This window comes from Myotis lucifugus, unplaced genomic scaffold (assembly GCF_000147115.1).
Source record: "Myotis lucifugus unplaced genomic scaffold, Myoluc2.0 scaffold_341, whole genome shotgun sequence".
In the NCBI taxonomy this organism is placed as follows: Eukaryota; Metazoa; Chordata; class Mammalia; order Chiroptera; family Vespertilionidae; genus Myotis; species Myotis lucifugus.
In genome coordinates, this window is record NW_005871389.1 from 1,162,731 (window position 1) to 1,184,917 (window position 22,187).

Genomic DNA, 22,187 nt, shown 5'->3' on the forward strand with positions numbered 1-22,187 from the left:
GGCAGCTCTCATCTCCCCCCTGTTTAAATCTTCCAGTGGCCCTCTGTCATGGCTCAGTGGCTGAGTGTCGACCTATGAACCAGGTCATGGTTCGATTCTTGGTCAAGGTCACATGCCCGGGTTGCAGGCTCAATCCCCAGTGGGGGGGTGCTGGTGGCAGCCAGTCAATGATTCTCTCTCATCATTGATAAATCTATCTCTCTGTCTCCCTCTCTGAAATCAATAAAAATATATTTACAAAATTAAAAAATATATAAAATCTTTCAATGGCCTCTCATTGAGCTTATTAGCAAAAATAAGCAGGCCAATCCGGTGGACCTCCTGCTTCTGTACAGCTGCAGGAGCAGTTCTCAGGGGTGGGACTTCAGTGAGCTGTAGAGACACAGCTGGGGGTTCTCCTCTGCCCCTAAACCCCACTCTGCCTCCCTGACCAGCAGCCCAAACCTGACCACTGTCCACGCTCTGTGATGGGCACACTGACCACCCCAACATGTTGGAATGTCCTCTGGTGGTGACTGGAAGACACTGAGTGGATGAATCTCATTCTGGGGGTGGGTCACTCAACATGTCGCCGTGCCTCTGGCCAGCTATCCAGATGAGAGAGCTGGGCCTGGAAGGGACAGGCTGGCTGAGAACTGGAGCAGAGACAGAAACTGGCCTTGGGGGTCACCCCCACTCCTGCCACTGCTTAGATTGCCAAGCCTCAGTTTGATCACTCTTCATCCAGAGAATGTCTCCAGCAGTGGGCCACAAGTCACGCCCATCACTCCAGTGGCCCATCCCAAGCAAACAGCGTGGCAGGGTGGAAGTGCCTTAATAATAGCTTCCATTTTATCTCTCACCCCTCAAAGCCTGAGATATTTACCATCTCGCCCTTTAGAGAAAAAGCTTGCCATCCCCTGGGCTTAGACACTAAGTGGGTGTCACTATCTTGAAGCCCTTGTACCCTCGCTCACCCTGCAACAGGTATCTCAGGGCCTTTGCATGTACTGTTCCCTCTGCCTGAAACAGTCTTTTCCACGTCCTCCTTGTCATCTATGCCTTGACTCAAGAACCGCCCCTTTCACAGGAGACATCCCTGACCATCTGCAATAGGCAGGGGTTTCTGTATCTAATTTATATCTATATTTAATCTGGATCATCTGTCTATTTGTATATGGGAAGACAGAGAAACAGATTTACTTTAAGGAGTTGGCCCATGCAATTGTGTGTCTCAGCTAGTTTGAAATCTCCAGTGGGTTAGAGATTCAGTTGAGTTGACACAGCATTTAGTCTGAAGGCTAGAATTTCTACACTGCTGTCTTGAATCTCTTTTTCTTCAGGAAACCCGATTTTTTTTCTCTTCATCCCTCAGTTGATTGTATAAGACCCACCCACATTATCAAAGGTAAACTACTTTTTCATATATATATTTGAAATATATATATATATATTTGAAATATATATATATATATTTGAAATATATATATATATTTGAAATATATATATTTGAAATATATATATATATATATATATATATATATATATATATATATTATTTCAGAGTAGAAGGGAGAGGGAAAAATAGAAACATCAGTGATGAGAGAGAATCATTGATCAGCTGCCTCCCGCACGCCCCCTAATGGGAATTGAGCTGCATGTGGCCGGATTGGAATCAAGCTGTGACTACCTGGTTTGAAGGTCAATGCCCAAGCACTGAGCCACACTGGCTGGGCTAAGGTAAGCTGCTTTTAAAGTCAACTGACAAGAGATGTGAATCCCATTTTTAAAATACCTTCCTAGCTACATTTAGCTGGTGTTTCACCAAACGCCTGGTCTCCATGGCCTGGCTAAGTGCACACAGGACATGAACCACCCTCATGTAAAGGACCTTTACTGGTGGCCCCATCACAGCCAGGCCTGCTCACGTTGCCCTGCTCTCCTTTCCTCGCTGTCTGAAATCGACTCTCTGCTGTCCTCAGAATGTTCACAGCCTAGAACCATAGGTGCTCAAGCGACACTCAACCCCAGGTGTTAAAGAAATGAGGACAACGGACCCAGGGCAGGAGAAAGGGGAAACAGGCAAGAAAAGAAACGAGAAGACGCACAGGCAGATGTCAGCTGGGACACCTAGTGAGTGATGAGGGTCCTTGAGTCTCCTCTCCATGGAAGTATCTGGCAAGTGGGGGCTGGAGGAAGCTAGGCTGAGCTGTGAATGTGTTCCCCCACCATCCTGGAAGTGGGAGGTGGGGGTTTCTAGGACCAGGGGCTCTAGGGCCAAGTGGCTGTGCTGGGGTGACTTCCAGGCCGTAGGGTTTTTTCCATGACGACCGGATCCAGAACCCTGTGCTTGGGTCCCACTCTCAACTGTCTTCGAAGATCTAGAGACTAGATGAGGCCTTTGGAGTCCCAGTTTCACTTTGTAACCAGTAGTTCCACTCAACCCGGTGGCTGTCATCCCCACCCCACCACCCCACCACCCCACTCAGTTCTGGTGATGCTGTGACTGCAACAGCCAGGCACTCTCTCCTCAACAGCTGACCCATGCCTTCCCCTTACTCACTCAGGCTCCCCCACAGGAAATATCACCCTGCCTGCCCCTTTCCGCCCTCTCCTGGGCACAGCCTCCCCACTGGGTCCTACAGAAGCATGGAGGAGCCTGCTCAGGCCCATCTAGAAAGTGCTGACTGGGAAGTGAGCCTAGAGGAAAAAGGGAATGCAGGTGAGAATGCCATTGGAGATAGTGAGCTGTGAATGAGGAGTATGAGAACAGGTGCGGATGCAGGTGAAAATATAAGTAAAGATACGGGTAAGTTTACGGACACACATGTAGGTGGGGGGCCAGGTGAGGATGCAAAAAAATGCAGGTGGATGTAGTTGAGGATGCAGGTAAGAGAGGAGGTAAAGATTCACATGAGAATGTGGGAAAAATTCATGTGAGGATGCAGTAAGAAGGCCAGAAAGCAAGTAGATGAGAACTCAGGTGAGGGGGCGGTGAGATTCAGGTGAGGATGATGAGGACATAAATGCACAGGTGAGAATGCAAATGAGATTCTTGGGGATTTCTAGTAAGGACTGAGCTGAGATGCAGGTGAGGCAGCTAGGGAACAGAGCTGTTGCTTTCCATCTCACAAAGACGTCCAGACTTTGGGAGATCACATGGAATACAACTGAAGCTTTATTGGGGGGGTTCTGGACGGGGGCTCAGTTGGGACAGCCAAACACGATCATATTCTCTCTGAAGCTGGCCAGGTCCCTGCACAGCTTCTTGTTCTCATCGTCTTGGCATTCGTCTGCTTCAGGCCACAGCTCTACCCAGGTGTCCTTCCCGATGATGTACTTGATGCTGGGGAGGAGGGACACACGGCAGGTCAGGAGAGGCCCTGGAAGGGTGGGTGGGGCGAGCACACACATGTGCAGGGTGGGCACTCACTTGGATTTCTCTCCCCACAGGTCTGAGGAGAGGCCCCATATGAGGTAGTGTTTCCCCTCCTGCAACTTCAGGGCTGCTCTGCACTTGACGGGGCTGATGAACCTGCGCTCCTGTTCAGGCTGCACCTCGTCTGTGCCTGGAGGGGAGAGAACGACGCTGAGCTGGGGTGGAGGAGGCAGGAGAAGGGAGGGGAAGGCGGAAAGACAGAAGGCAGCCCAGGGCTGACCTGATTTGATGATCTGCTTGAGGACCATTATGTACTCGTCATAATCATCGGACAGCTCCTTCCTGAGCAGACTGGTCTTGTACACTGCAGGGTGGGATGGTGTGGGTGGGGGGGAAGGACCAGCATGGGTCATGGGCAGGCTTCATAGCAGGGCAGCCTACCTGTAAGGGCACCTGGGCACATGGCTTCCCAAGCAGCCACATGCAGCCACACAGGGTCATACAACCACCATCTCACATAGTCACCCACAGCCATGTGCACAGTTACAGCCGCCCACAACTCATCCCATACACAAGGACAGTTACTCCTGTCTACTGTTACCCACAACCGCCATCTCTTACACACAGCCACATATGGTCACAGTTACTCACAACACCATCTCACACATAGTCACCTACAGCCTTGCACACAATTATAGCCACTCACAACTCATGGTATACACAGGGACAGCTATGCCTATCCACTGTCACCATCTCACACAATCATGGCTGTTTACAACCTCACTCTCAGACACACACAACCACATCTACTCACAAACACCTTTGTTCACACTCTTGCACATACCCAGCCAAGTCATAGCCATGGTTCCCCATCAAGCATGGCCTCTAATAACACACACACTAGTCACCGACAACCATAGCCTGAAACACATGAACCTGTGGCCACTCATAGTCAGTCACACACACACAACCATAACCACACCTGTCATCACATAGTCTCACCCACACAATCACAGCCACACACACCATCACTCACACACAATCACACTTGCACGTGTGTCTCCCCACCCGTTCCTCACCATAGTCCACTCCTGGCTCACAGGTCTTGTCCACCCGGTCTTCTGGGGTGACCTGGTCCTCTGAATGGTGCATGAAGCAGCTCTCTGTGGGGTGGGTGGGGAGAGGACATGATCTAAACTCCACTTCTCATCCAGGGCCCACCACTCATGGGTGTGGTCAGCCCCAGGCCCATCCTTCTTGGTGTCCCCTGGTTGTGGGCTTTTGGGGCCCCTTGCATCACTGCCATGGAAGGTGTGTGTGTGTGAGGTATTAAGTGGGCGTTGCCTGCCACTTCCTGGCTCCTATGCACCCACCCTCAGCACAGCGGCATATTTCATTGTGGCAGAGTTCGCTCAGCATTCCATCTTCCTTCTCCGGGTGGTACAACTGGGTACAAGTCTCATCTGTGGGCAGAGGGAGTGGGAGGCATCAGAGAACTAAAGCCTCCACCCAAGACCATGCCTGTGGGCTCAGTTCCCAACTCCAGTCCCTCAGACCTGGAGATGCTAAGTCCTGAACCCTGGAACTCCCAGGTCCTCAATCACCAAGCCCTGGGACCCCCATCTTATAGAACCTTGGGACCCTCAGACCCCAGCCCCGAGGTTGGCTGCTCACCCGGGTTGTAATAGGAGTACACCTTGACTGCCCCCGGCTGGATGAGCCCCACGTTAAAGAACTGGTGAACTTTGAAGGATACACAGTCCTCTTGATCGTGTGAGATCTGGGAAAAGCAGGAGGTGAGTCAGAGTGGGGGAGTCCAGCAAAAGGAGAAACAGGGGACCAAGAGGGATCTGCGTGGAGAGGATGGGTGGGTGAGAAGTGACAAAGATTAATGAGCAGGTCAACAAATCTATTTTCTTTTTCTCCAAGGCTCATGGCCAGATTACACTTCTCAGCCTCCCTTTCCATTTGGTGTGACCATGAAATTGAATTTTAGCCAACGGATTGCTATCTGTGCCCCTAAAAACATCCCATGGTTATCAATACTGCACTGCATATTTGAAAGCTGCTAATATAGTAAATCTTAAAAGTTATCACCACACACACACGTTAAAACTATGAGGTTGTACATGTGCTAACTAACCTTACTGTGTTCATCATTTTCCAATATACATATATCCAATCATTGCATTGTATACCTTAAACTTACCCAATGTTATATGTTAATTATATCTCAATAAATCTGGGAAAATAAATGAGAAAGAAAAAAAGGAAGGAAGGGCCCAAACCGGTTTGGCTCAGTGGATAGATCGTCGGCCTGCGGACTGAAGGGTCCCAGGTTCGATTCTGGTCAAGGGCATGTACCTGGGTTGCGGGCACATCCCCAGTGGGGGATGTGCGGGAGGCAGCTGATCGATGTTTCTCTCTCATCGATGTTTCTAACTCTCTATCTCTCTCCTTTCCTCTCTGTGAAAAATCAATAAAATATATTTTAAAAAAAAAAGGAAGGAAGGAAGGAAGGAAGTCAGACGTGTATGTATATGTGATAGACATGTATACTTGGAGGAAATTCCTAACAATTAATGAATCTGGCTAAAGAGTATATGAAACTTTTTATACTTCTCTATAATATCTCTGTAGGGTTGGGATTCCTTAAAAAAATTAAAAGTACAAAAATGAAAATGAAAAAAATTTAAAACCCATCTCATGCACTATCAATCCTCTTTTCCTCTAGAAGGAATGGATCAAGCAGAGGACTCTAAGACAAAGACCAGTAGAGAAGGAAAAGTCCAGCCACATATGGGTCAAGGTCCCAATGGAAGCCTCACCTTTTTCAGGTAGATGATGAGGGTGTTCTTGTTGGAGAAGGCCTTGTTGTCCAACTCTAACTTTGAGATGTACGTGTCAGTGCCACTGGCCAGCTGGAGAAGGGAAGAGCTTGTGAAAATCCCGTCCTTTCTTCAGCCTCTGCCAGGCCCCAGGCTCCTTCCCACCAATCCTAGCCCCTGAGCCCAGGATTTTCACACCTGCTTGAGGTCAGCAGTGTCAGGAGCAAAGCCAGTCATCATGGATATATCCAGGATGGACATAGTGGCATCGTGGTCTCCCAGGTACCTGGATGGGGCAGGGAGAGAGGGTTAGCCCTAGGGGTCAGTGCCTGGACAAGGGGGTCTGATCAGTGAGTGAGTCTTCTGGTTCCCACACAGCAGCACAGAGGATGTCAGATCTTAGGAAACACTCCCCAATGGGAATAAAGGAAAGGTGTGTAATGGTTAAGGCAACTAACTGCTCAGCCTCTGAAGCCCAACTACATGGGTTCACATCCCAGCTCGATGTGACATTGGATGAGTCACTTCACCTCTTCGAACCTCAGTTCTTCTAGAAAATGAAGACAAGAGTACAGGCAGGTCTCACTTTGCATGATTCCATTATCACTGTCTAGTTCAATAACACCAGTCCCTCAGCAACATGGTCTAATTCCAGTACCACAATATATTAATGAGCAAATGCCTTAAGGACAAACCTTGTTGCCAGCTCTTCAGTCCACCCACCACTATGTAAACAAGTGAGCATTACAATCAATGACCAATCACGTCACTTATTTCAAAGTCTGTCACTGATGGGTCACGGAGCACCCGTCATTCAAACCATGTGTGTGGTTGTGTTACTTCCTTCTCTCTCAGTAAAAAAAAAACTATGTGAGATTTTACCAAAATGGATCATTGAAAGGGAATTGCCAGCTAAGGTGAAAGTGCAGCACAGAAATGAGAGTGGTAACACTGGGAGTGAAATTTCAGCAGCACCTAAACGGAGTCAGAAAAGAAACAGCAGATGGTGGTAATGTGGACCTGCTGCCCTTGGAGAGACCATCATGGGGCCAGAGGCACTTAGTGAAGGCAGGGCATCAACATAAATGAAGAAAGTTGTTGTAGCCAAAAATGATGTCCCAGAGGAGGTGACACTGGAAAACATTTCACGGTGAAGGAACGGAACTCTTAAATACCTCGTGACATCGAAAGCTCAGAGGATTACCTGTGGGAAGTTGACCTAAACTTAGAATGGAGCATGACACTTCACAGCGTCATAGAACAGATGCTTGCTCCATATCATAAGTGCTACAGCAGCGGTTCTCAACCTGTGGGTCGAGATCCTTTTGGGGGTCAAACGACCCTTTCATAGGGGTCACCTAAGACCATCGGAAAACACATTTATAATTACATATTTTTTTGTGATTAATCACTATGCTTCAATTATATTCAATTTGTAACAATGAAAATACATTCTGCATGTCAAGTATTTACAGTACAATTAACAGTAGCAAAATTACAGTTATGAAGTAGCAACGAAAATAATTTTATGTTTGGGGTCACCTGAACATTAGGAACTGTACTAAAGGGTTGTGTCATCAGGAAGTTTGAGAACCACTGTGCTACAGAGAAGAATAGAGCCACTATTCAAACCACAGGGCTTTGGGCTGAGTGCTTCACAAAAAATCAAAACCAACTTCAATCTCAATGTTATGACATGTTACTTTTTAACTAATTTCAGAATGAAAGTGAGAGATATAGAATGATAGAAACATCAATGATGAGAGTGAATAATTGATTGGTTGCCTCCTGCACCCGCCCCCTCTACTGGGGGGATTGAGCCTGCAACCCAGGCATGTGCTCTTGGTCTGAATTGAAGCCGGGACCCTTTAGTCAGCAGGCCAAAGGTCTATCCACTGTGCCAAACCAGCTAGGGCACAATGTTCTGACGTTTTAAATTACAGTGCACTAAAAAAAAAAAATACTCGTCTTAACTATACTTTTCATTACTCTATACTTTTATAACTGGAAATATGAGAGTTTTCAATGTTGTGATAAAAAAATAATAATGTAAGCCAGGCCAGTGTGGCTCAACCAGGAGGTCACGGTTCAATTCCTGGTCAGGGCACATGCCCTGGTTGAGGGCTCTATCCCCAGTATGGGGAGTACAGGAGGCAGCCAATCAATGATTCTCATCATTGATGTTTCTATCTCTCCCCCTCTCCTTTCCTCTCTGAAAGAAATAAAAATTTAAAAATAAGAATAATGGAAAATTCCTGTAACAGTTGTAATCCTCCTTGTTGATTATCAACATCACTTTTCACAGTCTCAGCTTATGTGGTCACGGCTAGTCTCACACCACCATGCCGTGCTGTCTACATTCTGGAGGGTGCTCAGCACAGTACTAAGCACACAACACATTCCCAGAGGCTAGTAGGTACCTCGGATATTATTTACAGGAAGTCTTGCTAGAGACAGAGGGATGAGCGAGATGAACCCCAGTGACCCATGTCTTACCTGGTACAGATGTTGAGTAACATGGTGCTCTTGGCGTCCTGAGGCTTCTTCACTAGAAACATAGAAGACAGAAGGATGGAGGGCTGGGTCCTGATTCAGGAGCAGGGCAGACACTAGAATGGCAGTGGGGGAAGGGTGACAGATAGGGTCTTTATTCCTTCTACCTTCAGGGGCTGGTCGCAGGTTAACCTTGAGACTGAACTTATTGCAAGAGGTTCTGCCTTTGATCTTGGCCTGGTACATTGTCACCACCTAGGGAGATGGGAGGGGAGATGAGGTGTAAGCCAACATGACTTGGGAAGGAGATGGTCCCTCTGGGCCAGAGGGGCTGAGAGAAGGTGATGAGCAAAGCAGGTGTGGGCTCCCATCCTTACCGACAAGGTGCCTTGTCCTTTCCCTTTAGCTGTTACTGTGAAATTCTCATTTTCCTTGGTCTGCAGGGAGTGGGGAGAGAGGAGAAGGTGTTGGGAGCCAAGCCTTCCCCTGGCTGCAATGGTCACCTGCACTCCCTCCTGCCTCCTGCAGACTCTGCCTGGCTGGAGGATGAGAGCGAGGAGGGTTTGGCCAAGCAGCTGTACCGTTTCTAATCGCAGGAGGCTAGCGGATTCCCAGAGGATGCGGTGCGTGACCACAGAGCTGCGGCTGGGCAGGTCAATGGACACATCCAGATTCAGATCCTCATGGTCAGGGACATCCCTCTGGTATTGGGCCAAGGCTTGGAACACCATGAAAGTGGCCTAGAACCCATGAGAGAAGAAGAGGGTGATGTGAGAGACTGAGAAAGCAGTCAGAACCTGCTGGGGGATGAAAAGTTTCAGCTTAGAGCTAGGCTACTGAGACTGTGGCCTAAAATGCACCAGATGGGGTGAGGATAAGAATGGGGGTTGTTATATACTGAGGACATGTTCTAGAACTCTCTCAGTGAGAGAGGCTCAGTCTAGTGCTTGGTGACACTAAGACAGTGACCTAGACGGGACCAGAGGGCACAAGGGTAAGACTAGTGGTCATTAGACACTGAGGACATCTCCTAGAATTCTCCAAGGGACAGAGGCTTACACCAGAGTGTGGAGACACTGAGCATGTCTAGATACATGAGAAAGAGCAGGCATAAGACTGAAGGTCTAATATGCCTAGCCCATGGACACTTGGAATAAGGTAGTGAAGACTTGGGGGTGGGTGGGTAGGGGCTGGGAGGAGAAGGGAAACAGGCAAGGGGCAGATATGTGTAATACTATCAACAATAAAAATATATTTTAAAGTAAATACAATAAAAAATTGCCAACAGCTGCTACAAAACAACAACAACAAAACCAAAATGAATGAAGGTCTAGTACACCGAGAATGTGGTCTAGACCCATCCAGAGAAGAGAGACTAACACAGGGTTTACAGACACCGAGAATGTATCTAGAGCCCATTTGTGAACAAATAATAAAATTGGAACCTGGGGACAACTAAGCATATAATGTAGAATCCAAAAATTACACTGAGCCCTGGCCTGGTGGCTCAGTTAGTTGGATCATTGGCTCATGCATCAAAAGGTTGCAGATTCCATCCCCGGTCAAGACACATACGGGAAGTATTCCATTGATGTTTCTCACATCAATGTGTGTGTTTTTTTCTCTGTCTCTCCCTTCCTCTCTCTCTCAAATCAATAAACATATTCTTGGATGAGGATTTATTAAATATCTGAGAATGCCACCAGAGAGAAAGGGGATCAAACTGAAGCCTGAGCTTTTTAGACTTGAGGCTGCTGCAACCGTGGTCTAGAACCCAGCTGGAAGAGAGCAGGCTTCGATAAGACTCTAGAAAACTGAGACCATGATCTAGAATCCACAGTAAGACAAGGTAACACTGGGAGCCTCGTGGAACTGAGTGCATGGTCTAGAACCCTCCAGAGGGAAAAATGGACTTGATGATTCCCTATAATAATTGAGAATTGGTCTAGAACCCACCAGTGAAACAAAGTAAGATGGGACGCCTGGTGGAATTAGAAACATGGTTTAGAACCCATCAGAGAGAGGTTCACCCCTGAACCTGGGCCTTGAGAACATGATCTGGACACCAGGAGGGAAAGGGAGTCTCAAAATGCAGCTTGAGGCATCCAGAATTTAGTGTAGAATCCATAGACAGATTTGCAACAAAAACCAAAACCTGATTTCTCAACTTCATTCCAATCAACTGTCTCTCTTGGTCTCAGCATCTTATCTGGGTGATAGTCAGACCAGAGGAGGTAAGGATGCATTTGCCCGGGGGATGTGGGACCACTTGCCTGGGTGGTGCCATAGCCACCTCCGTAGAATCTCTGCTCGTTGAGCCAGCGCACAACAGGAGGTACAGAGTCAAAGTCTTTGAGCAGCAGCAGAGCCAACAGGGCATAGGATGTGGCCTCTATAGTGTGGAGCCTTTGCTCAGGCTCCTTCCAGTGGTTCTTATCTACAAGAGAGAACACCAGCCCCCATGCTCACTGCTCTGTCCAGCCTGGAGGTAGTTCAGAGAAAGCTCAGAAACAGACTTGTACTAGACCTCGGTGTTCAAGTGTCCTGGCCCACATTTGTGGCTTTCTGTCTGCTGGTTCCTGCCTTACTCTCTTCCCTCATCAACCTTTACTCTTCTGTTTAAATTCTGAACTGCAGCCCCTCTGATCTATGGGAGCAGATTCCCTACGTTTGCCATGCTCATTCTCACCTCTGAGCCATTGCTTGTTCTGTTGTCCCATCTTGGAGCACTTTTTCTCCACGTACCCCAGGTTAATCCTTAACCACTCGGCACAATTTGGCTTCAATGGCACCCAAGACAGAGTGAGACCCTTTCTTTCTGTCTCTTAAAGCATCCTGTGCTTCTCCTGTCCCAGCACAATGATGCTCTACAGGAATCTATTAACTCATTTCTTTCCTCAACTGGATCGTGAGGCCATGATGGCAGGGGCTGTGCCATATTCATTGTGATGTCCCAAGTGCCTAAGAAAGTACTCATGACAGAGACTGTCACCAAGAACCATTCCCTCCTCTTCCTGCTCAGAGAGTGGGACTACATTTCCCAGAGGCCTTTGCAGGTGGGTATGGCCACATAACTGAGCTCTGTCTAATGGAAAGTGCAAAACAATTGACGGAGCCCCTTCCATGGCTGGTCTACCTCCCTTGCATGGTCTTCCTGACTGTTTCCCCTTCTGCTTTAATAGAAGAGATACCGAGGCCCCGAGGTGGCATAGCCATGAGAAGATAGAGCCTGGATCCCTGCATCACTGTATAGAGGAGAGCTGTCCACCAACTTGGGACACCCGCCCTGTGCTGTTACACAGCAAGAAACCAACTTCCCTGTGTTAAACTACTTCAGTATACATTCATATATGTTACAGAGGTGAGCATAAACCTGATAAGGTGTCATCACTTGAACCAGTTATTAAGTGCTCATGATGTGCTACTTATTGTGCTAAAATTCCTATGTCATTCTCTTATCTAATCCTAATAACCCTTGAAATAATGGCAATGTTATTAATAATACCAAAGGCAATAATAACATCAGTGATAGATCTCTAACTATGTGCTAGACCTTCTCCTACACTCATCACTCATTTAATCTTCACACCAATCTTGTGATGTCGGTATCATTTTATACACAATGTCCATAGAGGTTAAGTGGATTGTACAAGATCACACCGTGAGAATGTGGCTGAGGGTGATATGATTTTGAAATTGAATCTGTCTGATGTCAGAGCCCATGTCCTTGCTCCTGTGTCATAGCAAGTACTCAACAAATACTTGTTGAATCATGCAATGGACCTTTTGTGTCATGCTTACAATGAGGACTTTTCACACCCAGACCCACTCATCCCAGCTCAGCTTGGAGCCATGCAGCCCAGGTTAAGATGGCCACCCTCACCCCCTAGCCATGTATATCTCCTTACCCCACCAGGCTGCCTCTCACCTGTGGCTGCTTTCAGAAATGTGTCCAGGAGAGGACCCTCCAGCTTGCCCAACTGGGCCAGGGCATAGCCAGCAATGGCCACAGCATATGGTCTCTTCAAGTTCATGTAGTGTGTTTGAAGGAAGTCTCCGGCCTTATTGATGCTGCCCCCAAGGTTCTATGAGAAAAAGATTGGGTACTCTGGTCAGGTGGGCACTGCTGCCCCAAAGAGCTGACAAGGATCACATAGTCACCACTTCCTGATCATAAGTTTTCTGGCCTTGGTACATATTTGTCTTGGATCTGTCTATTTTTAAGGGTTCCCCAGACAGTTTAGCCACTGTGCACTGCTCTGTTACTGAGTACCTATCGTGCTCCTGCTGCAGTTTGTATACCAATGGTGTGCTAGTAAATATTTAATAACCAGTTGTCTAGTCAGTGCAGGAGTTGGGGGTTAGGGGAGCTGGTTTATTGATTGGCAACGACTGTGGTGTAAATACTCCCACCATGCTAATTTCAAGCTACCAGTGTGACATACCTTAACATAGAGTGGGAAAGAGATGCCCCAAATTGGCACTCAGGGTTAGCACACCACTGGGTCCACCTATTATCTAATCATCATCGTCATTGTAGCTAACACTTCCTATGTGCTAGTCACATATCCACTCATTTGATCTCAAAATCCTATGAGGTAGGTTTTATTTTCATTATCATTTCTACTGCACAGAGGAGAACACTGAATCCCATGAGATGAGGTGCAGAGGCAGATATGCGTTGTAGTGTTTGCTGATTTTTATAGTGTAAATACAACCATGGCTGATTTCAACCTACCAGCATGGAGTCCCTGACTGTAGAATTGGGAAGAGATTATATAGTTTGTTCACCGTATATGTACAACAGACATAAATAACCTCAAGATCATGGATAATGATAAAAGGTAGTAAAATAATTAAGAAATGATGAGTTTTGAGGATTTACTACCTTTGTTGTTGTTTTGTTGTTGTTTTGCTTAATTGATTTTTAGGGAGGAGGGGGGAGAGAATGAGGGATCAGTTTGTTGTTCCACCTATCTATACATTCATTGGCTGTTTCTGGTATGTGCCACAACTGGAGATAGAACTGCACCTTGGCTTAACAGGATGATGCTCCAACTAACTGAGCTACCTGGCCAGGGCTACTACCTTTATTTTTATGTGTAGTGTTTAGACTAATTTATTTAAATGTAAGTTTATATACTTTAATATTTAATAATGATTGCATTCAACAATCAACTTGCAATATTCCTGGAATACTAACCATTGGTTTTATCAAGCTAATTCCAGCAAGCTCTTTATTTGAACCCCAGCAGTCTAGTTCCACAGCCTATGCCATACTCCGTTATAAGGGTGCTGTGTTGTAGTAGAAAATGTCACTATGTTGTAGTAGAAATTAATCCTTTTGCCTGCCCTCTGTCTTATATCCACCCTTGACTTTTGTAGGACCTTCTCCTTCCTGTCATTTACATGGCCACAGTGGAACAGTCATTTGCCCTGGAATACCTACTTCCTGGTCTCAGCTAATTGATCCAGAAGTGATCACCTGACCCAGGCTGAGCCAATCAGAATCCTTTCCTAAGAATCTGGAAGATCTAGCCTTGGGCTAGGAACTTCCCCAAGGAAGACAATTCTGTTCTGCCAGGTAGGCTGGGTGGCAGGAAAGCTGAATTATTGGGCAAAAAGGACATGAAGGACATAGGAAAGAGGAACAAAGCATCCTGGTCGAGCCCCTAAGATTCCTTTCATCCTTGCACTTGATAAATCCTTAGATTCTTAAAATAATTCCCCCATCTACAGGGTGGGGCAAAAGTATGTTTATATTTGTTTGTACATAATACAATAATTAATAAATAATAAGATAACAATAAACTCTGTGTTACCCATACTCAACTGTAAACCTACTTTTGCCCCACCCTGTGTTTTTGCATAATGTAGCTCATACATGTGTTACATCTATAACAACTTAGAGAGTCCTAGAAAATACAAAAATTATTATACCCATTTTACAGATGCACACACTGAGGTCCAGGAAGGGCAAGTGCCTGAGGGTTACGATCTAAATTTAGATCTGTCTGGCCCCACTGCCCTAGAGCCGTCTCTTTTCTAATCATAATTTCTTTCAAATCTGCAAGTTTGAACCAGAAAGGCCTGGGTTCTCCTTGGCCTTAAAGATAACAGCCTTCCTCTCCTTCCTCTCTTTTCTGGGGTCCTGAGGAGGGAGAATCAGCTGGTGAAGTTGGGATCCTGTAGTTCCCCACTTGGAAAGCTAAAGGTCAAACAACCCACTCTCAAAACCGCAGGACAAAGCAGATGCCACAATTACAGAACATCCACGATGGCTGTGCCTGCGTGGGGCAGAGGGGGGTGGGAGGATGGGGGGGCGAGAAGGAGGGCAGGGCAGGGCACACTTACGTTGACATGTCCTTCGCAAGTATCTTTAGCCTCCTGCAGCGCGATGAGAACGAAGGCTGTGAGGGACACATCTTTCTCCTCAGCTTCCCTGTAGCCACCCTAGGGTGTGGAGGAGGGAGTAAGCATGGTGTCACCCGTGTGCCCCTCATGCCACCACCCCCCTGCAGGATCAGCGGGGCAGGGCAGGGGTGGGTCTCTCCCTAGTGTCTCACAGGAGGGCTATACTCTAGTATCCATTCATTCACTCACTCATTCTGTAAATGTTGCTGGTGTTGTGGGTAAGATGGCTCCAGCCCTCATGGAGCTCCCTATCTCGTAGGGGAGACAGGCATGAGCCAATATGCTCATCACAGATCTATCGTTACAAACTGATGAGAGCTGCGCAGAAGTGGATGTGGCAGTGAGAATGGATAGCGGGGGTGTGTCTTGGTCAGAGCAGTTGGAAAGGTGTCCCCAAGGGATGACAGATGGAGCCACAATCTGAACAGTGCGTAGGACTCAACTGTCAAAGAGGGAAGTGGTAACTTGCCAGGCAGTGGGAACATTATGTGCAAAGGCCCTGTGCCCGGAAGCAAGGCTGCAGGCAGTACAGATGGAGTGTGGAGAGGGAAGGCTGTGAGTCTCGAAGCCCAAAAGGTCAGGCTGAAGCCGTGGTTCACTCACTTGAGCACATTTCAGCATTTCCTGGAGTTGGGGGCTTATTAAAACCCTGATTCCTAGGCCCCACCCCCAAAGTTTCTGATTAGTGCATGTGGATCCAGCCCAAGAATGTCCATTTCTAACAAACTTGCAGCTGATGCTGGCGCTTTTGGCCTGGAGACCAGAGTTTGAGAACCACAATTCTAAGGACTTCTCAGGTTTTTTTCAAAGTGATGAGGGGCTAGGGGACTTTCATTTTGCACTGGACTCTGAGGTCTCTGGGTTTTGCAAAGGAGAAGTGACATTCTTGGCTCCTTTATTTCTCTGTCCATCCCACGCTGGGAATTGGGCAAATGGCAGACAGAGCCTGTCTCCTGTCCATGCGGGGGCACTCAGGCACTCCTCTCCCCCAGGCTGCCCTGAATACGGCCTCTTACAGTCATTTCTTGGTGTATCACGGGCCCATCCTCCTGGAAGACTCCATCAGGTCTCTGCTTCTCCAGGATCAGCCATTTGACAGCCCCACAGATGACTTCGGAGTCAATGGCGATGAGGTTGGCGGCCAGAGAGAAGACCTTGACCACATAGGCTGTCAGCCTGGGGTGGGCACAGAGCATGAGCCAATTGGCTCTGGGATCCAGTGACTGCCATCCCAGCCAAGCAAGGAGCAGAGTGGGGCAGGGCCTGCTCAGGTGAGCCCAGTATCCTGGGCCAGGTTTCAGGACCCAATGTTGATTGTAGGCAGTGCTTAGTGACAGTAGGTCACTCAGCTAGTGGGTACCTTGACTCTGAAGGTGGAGGGGTCCAGAGGCACAGGGCTGTGTTTGTGTGAGGCCAGCCTAGATCACCCCAGGTCAGGGCCCAGGCCCTGCTCAAGGGGAGCAGGGCCAAGGATGGGCAGGCTCACCAGGTGCTGGACCTCCGACTCTGGTAGGCAGCAAAGGCCTTGTTGGGATGTCTGTAGGTCAGTTGCTGCGTGTACCCTGCAAGGAAGAGAGAGGGGTCACTAGAGGAGCTAGGGCTGAGTGGAGGCAGTTGCTGGTGTTGGTATGCCAGGAAGGAGAGAGGCTTAGAGAGGGAACAAGGATTCTGTGAAGGGGGGAAGGTGAGGTTCAGAGAGGAAAGAGGGGGCTCAGGAAAAGGAGGAATGTCTGGAGGGGAGGGGAGCTTATAGGGTGACGGGACTCTGCAAGGGTGCAGGGATCAGAGTGAGGAGGAGTAAAAGCTTCTCAGAGGAGAGGGGGTTCAGAGAGAGAAGGGATCTTACAGGGGTTCATTGAAAGAAGGAACTCAGAGGGACTATGGTCTCAAAGAGGGGAGAGCAGGAGGTCTCAGAGAAGGGTCGGGGCCTCTAGAGGGGGCGGGACCTCAGAGGAGGAAGGAGCTCAGAGAGGGGCCTCAGAGTGGGGGCCTCCAATAGGGGAAGGGGACATACCCTTCTTGATGAGTTCCAGGGCCTCCTGCCGCTTGTCAATGCCAAACTTGTCCCACTGCTCAGAGTGGTCCAGGTAGTGCACCGCGATGACCGTGGGCGTCACACCGATCATGTGATGCTCTCCACTGCCCCCGGGGGTCACAATGAGGTGTTTCAGCCGCTGCCCATCAATGGCCTCCTCTGCCATCTGGGCCACTGGGGTCCCTGCAGCCAGGAGGAAGGATGGCGTTCAAGCAATAAGACACACTATGGGGTGAAGAGGGTCGGGGCTACTCCCAGCCTTCCCAGGCTCCAACCAGCCAGGGCCAAAGAGTCAGGGAGTCAGGGACAGCTGGCGGCTGGAGGCATGAGGCTGAAGGGGATCAGGGGGGTTGTCCATGGGTCCTCATGTGCCACCAGTGGTAAAACAGTTCCAGGAACAATGGTCATGAATACGTCTATCATGCTTAATGCCCTTTGCCAAACTCCCTTCTAAGAGAACACTATATAACATCTCATTTAATTTTCCCAACAACCCTCGAAACAGGTACCACTATTTGCCTTCATCACAGATCAGGAAACCAAGAATCTCTATCCCAAACCTAAGAGCTCAGAGGTTGCAAGGGACTATGCTAGCTCCTTCCTGTGCCTTCTCCTCCCAGTCCTCCATCCTGGGCAATTCGTTCCAGAATTTCTGTTCTTGAACTCTATCACTTCTCATTGAAGCTTCTTTATCAGCAGAAGCTAAGTACTGCCTGGAGCCTTCTGTGAGCACAAGGAGAGTCTGTTTTAGCACATGAGAAGGAGAGAGGCGCCATGGTTCAATATTCCCGGAAGTGATGGAACTGGGCACCCTCTTGGGGGGTCATGGCTCCCACACTTTCCTGGGCCCCATGGGGTTGGACCAAGGCCATCTCACCCTGCAGGAGGATCCTGGTTTCCGACTCTGTGTCAGGGACTTGGTCACTGAGGTCTGCAGCCTCGACCTCCACTCGCTGCACACCGTCTGTTGGTGGAATGGGAGACACCCTTGGCACCAGCCTCCTTTCACCAGGCCCTGCACACCACCCAGGCCTCACCCCCACTCCTGCCCTGACTCACTTTGGCCCAGGTGTTGTGGATCCAGTGTCTTAACGGCCACAGTTTTGTTCATTCTGATTCCTTCAGGCTGGACAGTGTTGAGGGAAGGGGGAGTTGGGTGAATAAAAGGACAGACAGAGCTGCAGCTGGTCAGCAGGGCACTGTTCTGGGGATTACCGTAGCCTAGACGGCATCTGCCAGTCTTAGCTGTGTGACTGGGAGCCAGTTACTTAACCTCTCTGTGTCTCAGCTTCCTTCCTTATAGGGAGAAGGCAATACAAACATCTACCTCATACTATTGTATGATAAAATAACATCATTATAAATTAATAACAATAATACAACAAAGCCTTTTGAAGTCTATGTGCCTAGAAGCTTTCTTTATTCAGGCTAACTCATTTAGAGTACCACTATTATCATTCCCATTTTAAAGATGGGCAAGCAGGTCCAGCCTGGTGTGGCTCAGTTGGTTGGGCTTGTCCCGTACACAGAAAGTTTGCTGGTTTGATTCCAGGTCAGGGCACATGCCCAGGTTCCAGGCTTGATCCCAGGTAGAGGGCATGCAGGAAGCATCAGATGTATATATCACTCTCACATTGATGTTTCTCCCTCTCTCCCTCTCCTTTGCTCTCTCTCAAAGTCAATAAAAAAGTCTTAAAACAAAACAAAACACAAACTTATAAAGATGGGGAAATTGGAGAACAGAGAGCTGAAGTAACTTGCTCAGAGTCACACAGCTTGTAGAACAGAACTGGAGTATGAGCCTCATAAATGTTATCAAAGTATTTTATTTTAAAATTAGATAAATAAATAAATAAAATATTAGTGATCTGCTTATGAACTTGTTTTACTCTAAAATATTTAAAAAATGACAAAAGGAGATTCCTCAAAAAATTAAAAATGGAACTCACTTTAAACCCAGTAATCCCACTTCTGGGAATATATGCCAAGAGAAACACCAATCAGAAAGGACATGTGCAACCCTATGTGCATAGCAGCACAAGTTAGAATAGCTAAGATTTGGAAACAGCCTAAGTGCCCATCAGCAGATGAGTGGATTAAACTGTGGTACATCTACATGTGCATATTAGCATAACCAATGGACACGGACACTGGGGCGGTGGGGGCTTGTCCTGGGGGGCGGGTGTGGTGATGGTGGTGGTGGGTGAATCGGGGAAAAGGAAACATATGTAATACTTTAAACAATAAAAAATAGTGATAAAAATATTCACAAGGAAAAAAATGACAAAAGTCTTTTCCTGATGATTCTATCTCTTATTATATTTGAAAGTGTTCCAAACTGTGGGAAAAAGTAATAATGTAACTGTTAATGTATATTTTAAGGCCAAAAATCACAGGTAATGGAACATTTGAGATCTTGTTCCCCAACACATGTTAGTCAGTTTGGCTCAATAAACTCATAAAATTTTAAAAAATCTGAAAACACTGGTAAAAACAGAACTTTGCTGCCTGGTCGGTGTGACTCAGTGTTTGAGTGCTGACACATGGAGCAGGAGGTCAGCGTTCCATTCCAGGTTGGATGCATGGCTGTGTTGCAGGCTGGATCCCCAATAGGAGGCGTGTGGGAGGCAGCCAATCAATGATTCTCATCATTGATGTTTCTTTCTTTCTCCCACTCCCGTCCTCTCTCTGAAATCAATAAAAATATACATTTCAAAAGTAGAACTTTTCTATATCCTATATCATATATTATTGCTTTATAAAATTTGGTCTGTGAAATATGTTTCCCCAAAATATTTAAAGTCGAAACAAAACTTTATACCGAAATATGCTACAAAATATTATATTTGATGTTAAACTATATTTTAAGGAAAACAATTTTTTATCTTTACTGCTGAGGTCTGGGCACCCCCTTAGAATTTTATGCGCAGAAGAATGTCACCCCTGCCTCACATGGCCCTGCTTTCACACTGCTGGGACTCCTGACTTTCCTAAGCTGAACACGGGCAGCATTAGTGTCTCAGAGCCTGGGGCTCCAAACTGAGTCGACAGCACAAGGAGAGCAAGAGTCCCTCCTGAAGGACAAGAGGCAGCAGGTGCCCCAAGGACTCACCACGACCTTCAGGGTCTTCCTTACACCGTCGGTGATGAAGTACCGATAGACAGTGGCCTTGACCTCTACCTCCTGCAGGCCAGTCTTCAGGGGCACAATGACATAAGGCACGGCCAGGGAGGACTTGGGAGGGATGGATACAGTCTGCAGGTGACGCTTCTTGGCAGTGGCCAAGCTGCAGAAGGCTGGATTGTAGAGCATTTCTACTCTCACCTGCCAGGGACAGAGTATCAGGTCAGGGGCATGCGCCATGGGCCCCTCTCCAGGTCTCCCCTCGTGCCTCTCCTGCTCCAAGGACCCACCGTGAGTGTATCTACTTCCCGGTAGTTGTAGAGGACGGCTCGGATCTCCACATGTTCCTTAAGAACCACAGAGTAGGGCAGCTGCAGGTCGATGAAGAAATCTTGCACCACTGTCACCTCATAGGGGTCAGCCACACAGATCCCTGCCCAGAACATGAGTGTCAGGGGTAGGGGATGGGCAGGGTGGACAGTGTCCAAGTTCAGTTCCAAGTTCCTGCCTCTCGAGGCTTATCCCTGACACAGGAGCTGTCCCGAGCTCAGCTGGTTTTTGTAGAAGCCCATAGACTAGAGAATGTTGATGGTGATGAATTACAAATGATAGTGGTAGCTGGGAGTTGCCATGATTTAGTGATTTCTTTGGAATTTTACTGAGAGAGAGAAGGTGGAGGAGGAAAGCGAGTCAGCCTCACTGAGGGGCCCATCTGTGTTCCACAAAATGGTAGCCCCAGCCCCATGTGGTCACTGGGGACTGGAAAGGTGGCTAGCTTGAAGGGGGAACTGGATTTTCTACTTTTATTTTATTTTAGATAACTCAGATTTCAACTTCTAAACTAGTGCATATAGTGAAATCATATACTGACCATGGGTAACTTTTATGGTATGTAAATTATACCCCGATTTTAAAAATGCCATGGAGGCAGGCGGGGAGAGGATAACGGGGGAAAGGGACAAATGTCATACTATCAACAATAAAGAATTCTTTGAGATGCCCATGGACACAGACAAGAGAGTGGTAAAGGCCTGGAAGGGGCGGGTACAGGGTGGAGGGGGTCAATGGGGCAAAGACAAACAAACAAACAAGGGGCACATCTGTAAGACTTTCAACAATGAAGATACATTTTTGAAAAAATGGTGGGTGGCCCCGGCCAGTGTGGCTCAGTTGGTTGGGCATCGTCCTGTGCACCAAAAGGTTGCCAGTTCAATTCTGGTCAGCACACAAGCCCATTTGAAGGCTTCCACTCCCGTTGGGGATTGCAGGAGGCTGTTAATTGATGTTTCACTCTCACATCCAGCTCTCTCTCTCTCTCTCTCTCTCTCTCTCCCTCTCCCTTTTCTTTCCTCTCTCTCTAAAAATTGATTTAAAAATCTTAAAAACATAACAATAAAAAATGATGCTTGATTTAGTTATTGGAAGACTTTTAAAAGTATGTTTGGAACAACTTGAATATGTCAATTTGCTTTTTCTTTTCTTTTTTTTTTCTAGCTCTAAGGTACATTTATTTACCAAGTTCACACAGAGCCAAACAACATACTCTTGCTTCTGCTTCTACAAAGAAAAAAGAAAGGGGTGACTTTCCAATAAGGCAGGTTTCCTACAAACATGTAGTTTTTGTTTTGAAATCACTGCTCGTTCTTTGGTAGTGACCAGGCAGCAGACCAGGTCCAGGACACCTGCTGCTCCTCAGGGCGTGGGAGAGCTGCCGCAGAGCGCCGACAACCTTCTTTCAATACTAGATTTATACTTCTGCACATTTTCCACGTCCGCATGGTCCTGGAGAATCTTGGTCAGGCCTTCGAGGAGGAGGGCCGCCTTGTGATAGCGGTACGCAATGTCCTCCGTCTGCTGTAACATCTCGTCTAGGGCTGCAGACTGCACCATCTCTACAGCGCAGCTATAGATGAGCTTCTCTGCAGTGACGCTGTT

The 22,187-nt window shown here is 47.5% G+C and overlaps 1 protein-coding gene across 1 annotated transcript in view; it reads right to left on the reverse strand.

Moving 5' to 3' along the window:
* Nucleotides 1–3,183: 3,183 nt before the first annotated feature.
* The window catches only part of LOC102422416 (complement C3-like), a gene marked incomplete at its 5' end in the record, with an annotated part of 25,608 nt that continues 6,604 nt past the window's right edge, over nucleotides 3,184–22,187 (reverse strand). The window contains 22 exons of the mRNA XM_023764648.1: nucleotides 3,184–3,325; nucleotides 3,413–3,548; nucleotides 3,639–3,722; nucleotides 4,438–4,521; nucleotides 4,732–4,821; nucleotides 5,033–5,138; nucleotides 6,187–6,279; nucleotides 6,385–6,472; nucleotides 8,683–8,734; nucleotides 8,847–8,934; nucleotides 9,057–9,116; nucleotides 9,261–9,419; nucleotides 10,953–11,116; nucleotides 12,608–12,764; nucleotides 15,034–15,132; nucleotides 16,110–16,269; nucleotides 16,580–16,655; nucleotides 17,108–17,311; nucleotides 18,006–18,092; nucleotides 18,188–18,254; nucleotides 20,241–20,453; nucleotides 20,543–20,685. Coding sequence (XP_023620416.1) covers nucleotides 3,184–3,325; nucleotides 3,413–3,548; nucleotides 3,639–3,722; nucleotides 4,438–4,521; nucleotides 4,732–4,821; nucleotides 5,033–5,138; nucleotides 6,187–6,279; nucleotides 6,385–6,472; nucleotides 8,683–8,734; nucleotides 8,847–8,934; nucleotides 9,057–9,116; nucleotides 9,261–9,419; nucleotides 10,953–11,116; nucleotides 12,608–12,764; nucleotides 15,034–15,132; nucleotides 16,110–16,269; nucleotides 16,580–16,655; nucleotides 17,108–17,311; nucleotides 18,006–18,092; nucleotides 18,188–18,254; nucleotides 20,241–20,453; nucleotides 20,543–20,685 — 2,552 coding nt within the window. The remainder of the gene's footprint in view (nucleotides 3,326–3,412; nucleotides 3,549–3,638; nucleotides 3,723–4,437; nucleotides 4,522–4,731; nucleotides 4,822–5,032; nucleotides 5,139–6,186; nucleotides 6,280–6,384; nucleotides 6,473–8,682; nucleotides 8,735–8,846; nucleotides 8,935–9,056; nucleotides 9,117–9,260; nucleotides 9,420–10,952; nucleotides 11,117–12,607; nucleotides 12,765–15,033; nucleotides 15,133–16,109; nucleotides 16,270–16,579; nucleotides 16,656–17,107; nucleotides 17,312–18,005; nucleotides 18,093–18,187; nucleotides 18,255–20,240; nucleotides 20,454–20,542; nucleotides 20,686–22,187) is intronic.